This window comes from Octodon degus, unplaced genomic scaffold (assembly GCF_000260255.1).
Source record: "Octodon degus isolate 3935 unplaced genomic scaffold, OctDeg1.0 scaffold00017, whole genome shotgun sequence".
NCBI lineage: Eukaryota > Metazoa > Chordata > Mammalia > Rodentia > Octodontidae > Octodon > Octodon degus.
Window position 1 is genome coordinate 787585 of NW_004524593.1, and position 12698 is coordinate 800282.

Genomic DNA, 12698 nt, shown 5'->3' on the forward strand with positions numbered 1-12698 from the left:
GGGCCCACAGGGCAGGTCCAGGGATCAAACCCTTGGCCCCTGTGCCTGCTTGCAGACACTTAATCTACTGAGGTATTTGGCCAGCCCAGAAACAGCACATTTTATGAGGCAAGTATTTGACAGAATAAGAATTATTTTTCTACATAGTTATCACAGAATATTGTATATCATGATTCTGAATCAATGTGCAAATCAAATTTTACTTTTAAATGTCTCCTAAACTGTAGCTAAGTCATACATGGTGTTGAGAAGCTAAGCTACAATGATGGAAAAGACAATGTGTTCAACTTGTAGGTTGTCAGTATGGGAGGTAGACACAGAGATAGCTAAAGTGCTAATGGGTAGTGACCGCAGCACAGTTATATAGCTCACCTGCCATCAGAAGGTGAAAGTGACTTGCGGGTGAGTTGCTAAGACATTAGAAAGTGCAAGTAGAAGAGACATTAGGAGAAGATGTGGGAGGATCACTAACAGCCTAGCCTGGGGTTTCACAACGGCAGTGCTACTGACATTTGGGGCAGAATTCTTTGCTGTATGTAGTTAGATGTTTAGCAGCATCCCTGACCACTCCTCACTGTGCCCTTCACTTACCACCCAACAACCAGATGCGTCTTCAGATACTGCTAAATACCTTGGTGGGGGTGGGGAATGTAAATTGTCTCTATTTGAGAATCAGTGGCTTAGAGAAACATGGAGTAGACCAGGACCAGGTCACAAGGGGTACAAAGACACAGGACATGAAATAACATGGAGCAACACTAACATGTCTACAGTTGATAATAAAAGTAGCTACTGTTCATTCTGTACTGTTACACAAGACATTAGGCTGAGTTCACTACCTGTAACATCTCATTTTTCTTTGCAACAAACTTAGGCATTTCTACAATTAAAAGTTTCTTTAGGGTAATGAAGTACAAGAAGAGAAAAATGTATGTCTAGTATCATCCAGCAAGTGAGACCAATATCCAATCCCAGGCCAATTTGGCTCATTTTTCAAAACCACATACTTTTGCGTACACTGTCTGGCCAAAAGCTTTTCCCATCTGGAGCAAAGAGTATGCACAGGGACAGTAAAAGATACGGAGAGGTAGGACAAAGCCTCAGTTACCACCTACAAATTTACTACAGACTGAAATGTGAAAACAATGGGGAGTTCCAGAGATAGCTTTTATGAGAGAGGAGGAAGGAGCAAAGTAGGAACAGAGGGAAGGAAAGAAGGAGAGAGGGAAGGAGGGAAATGTTAGCAGAGAGGGTGAAGGCAATGCCATATGGTGAAGGTAATTATTGGACATGGGGGGAGTATTATAAAGAGAACTATGAGGAAACTATTGCAATAGCCAGGTGAGAAGTGACAAGGCCTCAGATAGGACAGCAAAAGTAGCAGTGGATTTTACTATTCATATGCTAATCTGGTGACCAACTGCCCCAGTGCATCATTGGACACAAGAGCTGGCTGTCAGTAAGTGTTTCATGAATTCTGGGTCCTCAGCGGGCCTCCGTGGGAGTGGCCTGTGTCCTTTCCTTCTGCTCCCACCTCGTTTTCTATTCTCAGGGTCCATGCATGATTATTCTCAGGTCATCAGCTGTGGTACCCTTACATTCTCTTTTACTCATTGAGCAAAAATTCACAGGGTGGCTAGCGGCTCGTAACAATGGCACCACTTTACAAGAATTTATTCTAGGCCAGGGGTGATGCTCAATGCTTTTATGTACATTATCACATTAATTCCTCATGAAGACTCTTCCAAAGTGCTTTGCTGTCCCATTTCCTGAAACAATGAGGCTCACACTACTCAGATGGCCCAGGATTGGAATCTAGATTTGTTTGACCTCCAATCCTCTCCACCAACCAAACTGTCCTTTTTTATTTGAAACAGGAAAGAAACAAAAAGTACTAGGAATGTTCAGGCCCAGAAGGCCAAATAGTTAGAAGAAATAACTAGGAAAACAGAATTTAATGTATGAACAAATTGGGGTATCACATGTGCACACACATGTTCTTGCCAAAACACTAGGAGGACATGTACAAGAGGAAGATGAAACATGCCTGCAATTCTAGCTCTGAGAGAGGCAGACACATGGGGATCACAAGTGTGAGTCCAGCTAGGGCAGCTTAGCAACTTAGCAAGACCTTAGGTCAGTGAAGACTCAGAACATAGGAGAACCTGTACTGTAACATCATTTAACTCAGTTGTGCCCCAAATTTTCTGATTAAGGAGATTATGGAGCCACAGAGGAAAGTGATTGATGATGTAGAGTGTGCCTAAGGAGAGTCACATAGAGAGAAAACATTCTCTCAGTCTTTCACAGAGAGAAAATTGGTCAAGCAATGGCCATGACTCATCCACTCGGCTGACACTGACAAAGGTTCTACAAACTGCAGTACAGGGTTTCAGGATAAGTCTGGAGGGGATTTGACTGACTTATCAGATAAAAAAGCTACATTTCTTGTTATATAGGTCTTGCTTTATCTTGGTCTTAACCATCCATCAGAAAAGTATAAAAGTGAAGTATAAAAAGGTAAAGCCATATTAATATGCTGAGCTGTAAAAGGCTCAAGTCAATAACTTCTGACATCGCCAGTCCTATGGAAAACTCACTATGATTATGGACTACGGGACTATTTTGGAGTATTTTGCTGAATTCACACACCTATAATATTTAAGTGACAAAACTAAACAAAAAAGGGGATACAAATGAATGACCATTTTGTATCTGTATATTAAAAATAGTTAGGATAGATATACAGCTACATTCTCTTAATTCAATGAATAGAAAAATTTGTTCTAATAGCATTTGTAAACAGGGTATCATGTCTGCATCTTGTACAATGAATAGCCACTAAGACAACAATATGCAATGTATTAATTATTGAAACAGTCTAATCGGATTTGAAACCGTCTCATAGCTATTTATTTCTCAATAAAGTTATGGAAAAAATAAATAAAAATAAAATTATTGACTCTTAAAAAATAAAAAAATAAATGGATCGCAGTGCCTGGAAAAAAAATTATTAAAAAAATTTAAAAAACAACTGAGGATGCAGCTCAGCGTTAGAAATACTAGGTTCCATCTCGAGTTTAAAAATAGAAAAAAATATAGTTCTGCTGACAAGATTGGTTTTTAGAGGCCCCTTCAAGGTGCGCACCCTAAAGAACGCGAGAAGCACAGAAGAAAGAGGCTTTGGAGGCACAGTCACTGGGGTACACGAGAAATGACACAAGCAAGGGACAGAAAAGACGTGATGCTCAATGTGGGCTCCGGATGGTGGGCGCTGGGGTTACTGCCCTGAGCTCTCTGGGAGAAGTAACGGAGGAGACGCCCAACTCATGAGGCTGAGCGGCTCCAGGGGCGGCGCTGAATTGTATCCACTGCTAGAAAGCACAAAAGGAACCTCTGCTCGATGCTGGGAAGGAAAGAGTCCCATTGGAGCTCAGATGGCTGCGCTGGGCTTTTTCAAACTTCCTCTCACCTAGCGGGCAGGCTATGCTTTATCTTGCCCCTGGATCTGTTTTCCCTCTGTCTGTCTTTGACATTGTTCGGTTCTCCCTAATATGTTTAGCTGACTTTTTCCAGTAAAGAATTCAGCATTAGCTAAGACACCCCTAGAACACGCCAACCTCAGCCGCTCTTCCTTTCCTTCTCATCTCGCCCTCCTCTTCGGTGTTCCCTGCTGTGTACTCCTAGGACACTAGTTCTCCCTTGCCAGTCCTCTCCCTTTCCTATGGGCACTGATTGTCCTTTTTCTTTGTGTCTACCTCCTGCTCTCTAAGGGAACTTTCTTCTTTCTGGCCTTTGCCCAGAGAACAGAAGCCAATAACTACTTTTTCAAGTTTTGCCCTCCAAAAGTCCGTACAATAATCAGAATGTAAAGAGAGTTAGAATTAATCCTAAACAAACCTGCAAAACAAACCTTCCACCGTGGGTAGGTAGTGGCTCTCAAACTTTAGTGACCCCAGAAGGTTCACTTCGGAAAATACTGAGTGCTGGGCCAAATACCCAGGGTTTCTGATCCAGCAATCTGGGAATGACCTGGGAAGGTGCATTTCTGCTAAGTTCTCAGGAAATGCCGAAGGTGCTGGTACATGTACTACACTTCAAGAACTGTCAGAATGGGTGAAGTAAAAGCTGTCAGGAAGCCAGGGTTCAGCTGTGCAAGATAGCCGTAGAGAAACAGTGAAGGCAAGGAAGCTTTGTTCCTGCTCACATAGACAAAGGGACTGTAGCAGCCTGGGCTACTCTGAATATGAGATCCAGAGGACATGCTGGGGTGCAGGGAGGAGGGGAGAATAAGCAGGGAGAGCTCTGCATCCCAACCTTCTGGGAAACACGGAAGCCAGCTCCAAGCCCTGTCATCCGCCCTCCAGCTTGCAAAGCAGCAGAAGGGAATTCTCAGGATCCCTTTGATCTCTTCCCAGATCCCCAAGTCCTCTGTCTGTTTATCTCCCTCCTTCCTTGGCCTCTTCTCCCCCCTTTCTACTCCCTGCCCAGTGGATGATTCACTCCCCATCTCTCCCGCCTCCCCACCCTACTGCCATCTGTTTTTCTAATGAAGGCAGAAGATGAGCTGGTTTGTTGGCCCACACAATAACAAAGCACACTCCATGCTAGCATTTTCCCTGATGCACTCTCAGAACGCTATTTTATGGGTATCATTTCCCCACCCAGTTTTCTCTTTTCTCTCAAACGCCATACTTTCCCCTTCTCCGGCCCCATGTGGATCCCAGTTTCTCAGAATTAAATCAAAAGACACAGAGATGTAGAATAAAGAGATTAATATGCATGTGGGCTGGATGATTTGAGGGAGAGAACTTGGAAATGAATGGTGGTTAACCAGCCATCTCTAGCACTCCAGGTGGAGCCAGAACTATCGGAGAGCACTACTAAGTGGTTTATTTATTTGCAGAGGGAAGTTTGGATTATAAAACTTGTTATGACTGAGAGTAGAATACTCATATCCTACCAAAGGAAGCGTAAGTGGGGCACTGGGGAGTCTTCCTCTCTGCATCAGGATCCCAACATGATCCCCCTTCTGCAAGGCCCGGCCTCCTTCTCGGTTCTTCTTGGTGACATTAGCTCCATTTAACTAGGCTAAGGAATTTCCCGCACCTTGAGTCCCACAGTAGTACAGGAATGCATGGTGCAAAGAAGAAGGCAAGATTTCTAGAAGTACTAAAGGTCTATTAAATCTGGGTTACTCAACGGTGGACCATAAGCCTTTCTGAGAGGTTACTTCCATAGGTAAGAGCATAGCCCAGGAGGTGACTGTAAATGAAAGAAACCCCTCAGGTGAGCGGCCTTGGGGGAGGATGAGAACTGTGATAAATATAGTGCTTTACCCTCTAGGGTTGCAGCTCCTGCTCAGGTCCAAATAATTGCAGCCATCAGTGCTGGCTAATCTTGTTTTATAAGAGAAATATCTTTGCACAAAGAAGTTTTGCTATTTATTTTTTGTTGGAGTGGGTGTGTGTATGTATAATGTTGCACATTAACATATGAATTCATGTAGAAATCTCAACACAGGAAGTTTTTTTTTTTTTTTTTATCTTTTTTTCAGTACCAAGGATCAAACTCAGGACCTTGGGCGTGTTAGGCCAGTGCTTATGCTGCTGAGCTATATCTCCAGCCAACTCAACACAGAAACTGTTGCAACCAAAACAAAACTGTGAAGGCCCAACCTAGCTTATATGGCCATTGTTCTGCAAAGCACTAATCTCAAACAAAGCCAGGTACAGAATCCCAAATCCATAAATAATTCTGATTAACTGTTTGATTTATTTTTTATGAAGACATTTAAACTAAAATGCTGAAAATCTTGCTGAGACTAAACAAAAGAGAGAAATCCCAATTTTCATACATTGGAGACTGTGGAGACTAACACTTTAAACAAACCAAACAAACAAGGATGTGGGTATGGAATCTCAAATAGAGAGAGACACCAATCAAGCAGCCCATAGCGCTCTAGCCCAGGGGAAGGGGAAGGAGACCCACTTACCTCACAGGCCTGGATGCACTGGATCAGGAGGGGGTCTGGATGCCACTGCCGTCGGCCAGTGCACACGATGCCCTACAGAGGAAGACAAAAGTCCCCAGATGTCAAAAACAAAGATATCTGTCCTCTGAGAGAAGGAGTGAAGCCTGAGCTTGCTCTGTTAGCACCCCTTTCATTTCTTTAGGAGCAAGACCCTGATACCCTAGGGAAGACCAGGCTGCCTGGCCTTTCCTATGGAAACCAGTAACCCTGCAGAAAGGTGTTGAAGCCAAAACTCTTGTGGGGAAAAATTTTTGCATCCTTATCTCCAGCAAAATATCAGAATATTTAGAGTTCTGCAAGTGTAGTTTTAGAAAAAAAATCCTCAATATTGTAATGAATTTAATTTGTTCTTGGGCACAAAATTGATTCCTTATTTTGGAATTTTAAATGGCATAAGAAATTATGAGATGACTATGTTGATGAAGAAGTATCATGGGGTTTTAAAGGCTGATAGATACAGCTATACACGAAGACTCTTCAGCTTAAGTAGTTGCAATGGCTTGGATATGATTAGGATGAGTCTCCCACAGGGCCATACACTGGGGAAAACAAAACACAGCTACAGAGAAGAGGGTGATTCCGAGATAGCACACTGAGCTTTAAGTCCAAAAGGTTAATTATGTTTCTTTCTCCCTGTCTTGTCATTTATGCAATCCTGAACAGATCAGCCAGCAATGTCTAATATATATGTGAAATTTAAAAATGCCTTTGGTTTGTGATGAGAGTCGAGTGAAATTATATATATGACTTTGAAGACAATAAAGTATTATCCAAATATAAAATATCATTTTTTATTAAATGAATCAGGTCATTGGAAGTAGAATAGAGAAAATTGAGCAATTTAATCCACTGCTGTGTAGTTTTGCCAGATTCAAAGGTATATGAATTATGGCTTGTAGCGGGGATTTTTCATGACACAGACAAACATCATTTACCAAACAAATGAACTACGCTGCAAACGTGTGTTTGAATTTAGAGTGCTATTCTTAGTAATAGTATTTCTTAAGGCTTTGCGGTGGAATTACCTGCAATACTTTTTAAATTTGCACACAGTAAGGAATCCTCACCCTGCCTGAAGGGTGGAACTTGTACTGTCCCTTTTTATATCTTGCTCAAGTTTTTTTTTTTTTTTTTTCATAACTGGGGATTGAATTCAGGAACTTGTGTTTGCCAGGCAAGTGCTTATTCTACTGAGCCATCTCCCACAAGTGTTTCTTAAAGACTCTAAGTTTAAGATTGAGTTCCATACAGATCAACCCCACGATAAGTCAACTTGAGTCACAAAGACGTTACAGCTTGTGGAGTTTCATTTGGTACAACTGCTTTGGTTTCTGAGGAAATTTTTCTCTTACTTGGGAGGAAAAGGTAGGCTTTACAAGCCTGCGAAGAACAGACTCCACAAGGTCATCTGCAGTGGGTGCAGAGCGTCGTTTGAGAGGACCTGAAGCGCACGTAGGCCATCACTACACCATCACGTCCACATCTTTTGTTGACATTTTTGCTCATTTTTATACCATAGAGTTTCAGTTTCCAGGCTGCCGTGTGACACTTGCAGCTGTGGACAGTTCTCTGTGCTGTCTGTGGAGTTGCTGAGACAGCAATGGGAACAACTGGCCCACAGCCGCCATGACAATTAATAGTAAATGCTGGATTAGTGTTTGATTTTATTTGGGTATAAAAGATATGGCTTTAGAGGTTAAGGAACACATAAGATTGTTCCATTTTCAACTTGAAAGAGTAAATGTGATCCAAAGGCTAGAATAGACATTTTTCCTCTTTCAGTTTCTTAACTAAGGAGACAATACAGTGTTTATGCAAGCAAGTCTGATCAAAAGGGAAAGAATAACTGGGACGTGGGAAAGGAGAAAAGAATATATATATCATATATATATTGTATATATATATATTATATTATATATGATAATTATATTACTAATTTATATTAGTTCATTGAAAGTAACAGTGTTTATACTGTTTGATCGATCTCACCTATACTTGGTAATCTGAACAAATACTTCATTTGTGTTTTTGGGTTTTTTTTTTTTTGAGTGGATTAAACAATATAAATTTATTTCTTTGTGGTGTGTGCAGCTAAAGGGCGAGGAGAAGGTGTTAGCAGCCTTTCTCTTCTAGGGCCTCTCTCTTGAGTTTCCAAAGAGTCATCTTGCCATCACTTTTCCCACTCTTTTCTCTGCACGTGTTTCCCCTTCATTCTGTGTCAAATTTTTCCCTTCTGGTAAGTATATCTGCCTGATGAAATGAAGGCTCATTCCAGTAACTTCATTTAATTGTCTCTAAAATTTTTGTCTTCAAATACAGTAACATTTTGCAGTTTGGGTTTAAGGCCTTCGATAAATGAATTTGGGGGCTTGGGGCAGGAGGCAAAATCTGTAAGGTAATCATGCCTCTTTCTCAACCTGTACCTTAGATTGTACTTTAAAATTTCCTACTTATTATTTTTCAGAAATTTTCGTGACCCAGTCAAGGAATAATCACTGGATTTATATACTTGAACAAAGACTTTGAAGACAACAACATGCAATATAATAACCATTGTGAATTTCCTATCACATTGTTTTGAAATTCTGTATTGTTTTTATTTTTCTATTCTTTTTAAAATGAAAGCAATATAAAATATAAAAGTTAAAAAATAGATTCTTTGTTTCATTTTTTAAAAGATAAACCGTAAAAATAAAACAGAGCTTCAAAACAGATTAATAGGACAGGTACAAATATTAGTACATTATATATTTTTGTCTTCATAGAAGTTATTCAGAGTACAAGATATAGGCATTATATCTTGTCCAAACAATATTAGCACAAAACTTTCTTTTCAATGAACTGAGAGAAACTACTTGTAGACCTATCTTGTGTATAAATATATACTTTTCCCTTCTTTGCTTTCCCCTTTACTCCATCCAAGTTTTTCTTTTCATTTGAACAATTGTTTCTCCTTTTACAACATCTATTGTAAATTCTGAACCTTATTTACTCATTCAGTTTCTCACACTAAGTGAGACAGTACGATGTTTACACATCTGATTTATTTCACCTACGAGTATGTCCAGTTGCTTTCACTTAACTACATGTCAAAGACTAAAACTAGAGCCATGCTGATCACAATGCACTAAATTAGAAAGTCTCAGGTTTATTTTTCTTTATGGATGAATATTACTCCACTGTATAAAATGACAAATGTTTAATTCATTTTTGGTTGATGGGCATTTGTGTTGTTTCCAAGATTTAGCTATGACAAATTGTGTGGCTGTGTACATAAGTGCAAATATATCATTCTGATACAATATCTTTAATTCTTCTGGAGAGAGAACCAAAAAAGGAAAAGATGGGTCAAATTGGACCACTAATCTTAGTTTTTAAAGAAATCTGTATACTGATTTCCATAGTGACTGCACCAGTCTACACTCCCACCAACAAAGAAGAAGGGTTCCTCTTTCCCCATGATCCTGCCACATTCATTATTGGCTGATTTCTTGATGATAGCCATTCTTCCTGGGAGGAGATGAAATCTCAGTGTTGTTTTAATTTGCACCTCCCAAATGATCAATGATGTTGAATGTTTTTTCATATATTTATTTGGCAATGGTATTCCTTCTTCTGAGAGGTGCATATTCAGATCCGATGCCTGTTTTTGGATTAGGTCTTTGAATTTGGGTGGTCTGATTTTGTAAAATTCTTCATGTGTTCTAGATAGAAGTCGTTTTCCTGGGGGACTAACAGTTACACCTTTTTTCCCATCCTGTGGGTTATCTTTTCACTCTGTTAGTGATTTCTTTTGTTGTGGGAAAGCTTTTTAATAAGGTGAGATCATATTTGTTGATCCTTTCTAATATTTTTCTTGCAGTTTGAGTTGTGCCCATGAAGTCTCTGCCTATACCTGTGTCTACAAGGTTTCTAACTATTTTCTCTTCCAGTAAATTTAATGTCTCTGCTTAACATTTTAGATTCATTTTGACTTTAGTTTAGTGCACTATGATCAATTCCAAGGTCAACAAATAGGATTCTTCAGTGTTACCATCCTCAAAATCATGTTTGGACAGTCTGTGTCCAAACCAAGAATTACTGATTGGAAGGCACAGTCATGGTAAATACCATCATACAAATGATAATGTACAATGTACTAGCTTAAGGAGAAACAACTATTCCACATTTTCTTTGTATGGTGGGCAACATGACCTTGACAAAGATGTGATTATATGTAGAAGTAAAATCTTGGCAAATACATTCACCTTTAGGAGAAAATACACATTCATTTCTAAAGTAGAAAATGGTGCTGTGGTTTTTGTGTTGCTCTATCAAATGTTTAGAAGAGAACCAAGACAACCTTCACTGGTGCCCTCCTCACACCAGCTCAGTTCCCACCCTCCTCCCAGACATGCACTGCACTGCACCTCCACTGCGTTCTCACTGGGCTCTGTGACCTAGAAGGAATATGGCCCTCTGGCCTTTGGTGTGTCTCATCCTATCTCTCCTATCTTTCTTCTCTGGATCATAGTTTCAGACACAGAGGAATGCTTTCTTTCAGCTGCCCCTTCCTCAACTTCACCAGACTCCCAAGCCAGAGTCTCCTCAGGTATTTCCACAGTGACTCTTCCTTAACCAAACCATTCCCTGAATTGTGTTGGTATAAATGTCTGAGTGAATATTTCCTGAAGAATAAAGGGTTCGATCGGCAGAGCTATGCTATTAGGTGTGATCAAAATTTACAGTGACTGTTTAAATAAAAATTGAAATGTTCTCATAGTAAAAGACACATTGCTGTTAATCCCCCTCAATATACTCTCCCTACCTTTGAACATATGAATTCTTGACACTTTCTGAAGCAGTTCTAGACATCCTTTTTCATGATTATCTGTCTGAGATGTGACCAAATATACAGTGAACCTTGCTGCTGAGCACATTCAATGGAACCACCAGCTTATAAAGAATATTACAGTTTCTTCTCCTACCTTATTCACCAGATCTGGTACTATGTGACTTCCAGCTCATCTCCAAAGTCAAAAGGATCAGGAGAGCTAATGTTTTGAATTGTTTCAGAAAATAGAGGTAACCATAACTGTGCAACTAAAGTCACAAAGGAAGGCTCCAGGAAGTGGTTCAGAAAGTGACAAGAAAAACGGAATATTATATTTCCTTGAAAAAGAACTATCTTGCCTAGGGCCAGTGAGATAGTTCAGTGGCCTAAGTGCCTGCTTAGGCAAGTATGGGGACTGGGTTTGATCCTCAGCACCACAGGCCATGCTGGCCCCACCCCTGGGCACTTTCAGCGAGCCACTGAGTGATACTTGGTGTAGTGATGCACGTCTGCAATCCCAGTGCTGTGTAGGCTGAAAACAAGAGGGTCACTATGAGTCTGACCTGTGTAGTGAGACCGTGTGCCAAATATATAAAAAAAGAAAGAAAAGAAAAGAAGGCCTACCTGGACTGACCTAACCAGAACCAGCCTTACCTGATTGTTGTTATTGGGGTGCCCAGTGTCTCACACAAAAGATTACACCTCATTATTCTCTTACTCAGTGGTTACTCATTTAAAGAATATTTGCTATTGACCATGTGCTGGATCATACCTTGTATTTTGCATCATCCAAATCACACTTAAAGTACCTTGTCTTTGATCCCTCTGCTTGGAATTGAGAATTATTTCTGAATGAAAAGTATATTGCTAGATTTCCTATTTTGGTCATTCCATAGGAACAGCTTTGTAAAGATTTTGTTAAACAATCTAATAAAGCAACCAAACTCTCAGCCTTTCTGATATTTCCATATTTCACCATGCTAACAAGATATAGCTCATTTACAACAAAAGCTTCTCCACCCATTTATTTTTTTTTTATTTTGTTTTGGTGGAACCAGGGATTCAACTCAGGCCCTTGCACTTGCCAGGCAAGCACTTATTCTACAGAGCCATCTCCCCAGCCCCACCACCTAGCTCTTACATAGCATTTTATTTTTCTGTTTTTCATATATCCATTTCACAAATATTTATTGAGCACTTACCATTTATCAGGCACCAGTTTTAGGACCTGAGGATAAAACAGTAAACAAAACAGAGGATCCCTCACTAAGCTTTTATTCTTCTGGCAAGAACAGACCATAAATAAGACAAATAAGTAAACTAGATGAATACATATAGCAGTGGTAAGTCCTAAAGAGAGAAGGGACTCAAAAATGTTACAGGAATCAAATTATAGACCAAAGAGAGTCTTCCTGACATTTAAGACAAAATATGGAAGAAATGAAAGAGCAAACCATGGAGATATTTGGAAGAGCATTCTAGGCAAAGCCAGCCACAAAGACAAGAGTTCTGATATGGTAGTGTGCCTGATGTACTCAAGAAACAATCAAGAGGTCACCGTGGCAAGATTAGAGAAAGCCACAGAAAGTGTGTGGGAGAAAGTGGGTGGGCCAGAAAGGTAAATGTGGTTCCTGGAGCCAAGGGAGCCACAGAACTGAGGAGCCAGGATAATCAAATATAGGGAGATGCAGACCAATGAGATTTCCCATGGGAGTGCTAGCTGAAGGGACTGTGTCCCAGGAGATAGTGTTTGCGAAGCAGGGGTGACCTAAAAGTCAGTAGATGACAGCAGCCATGTGGACGGTGCGTGGTGTTCTATTAGCATCAGATTCCCACATGGTTCCACATGGT

At 40.3% G+C, this 12698-nt stretch overlaps 1 protein-coding gene across 1 annotated transcript in view; it reads right to left on the bottom strand.

Moving 5' to 3' along the window:
* Nucleotides 1-12698, bottom strand: part of Pappa2 (pappalysin 2) — a 300191-nt gene that overhangs the window by 39956 nt on the left and 247537 nt on the right. Inside the window, exon 21 of the mRNA XM_004626777.2 lies at nucleotides 5996-6067. Coding sequence (XP_004626834.1) covers nucleotides 5996-6067 — 72 coding nt within the window. The remainder of the gene's footprint in view (nucleotides 1-5995; nucleotides 6068-12698) is intronic.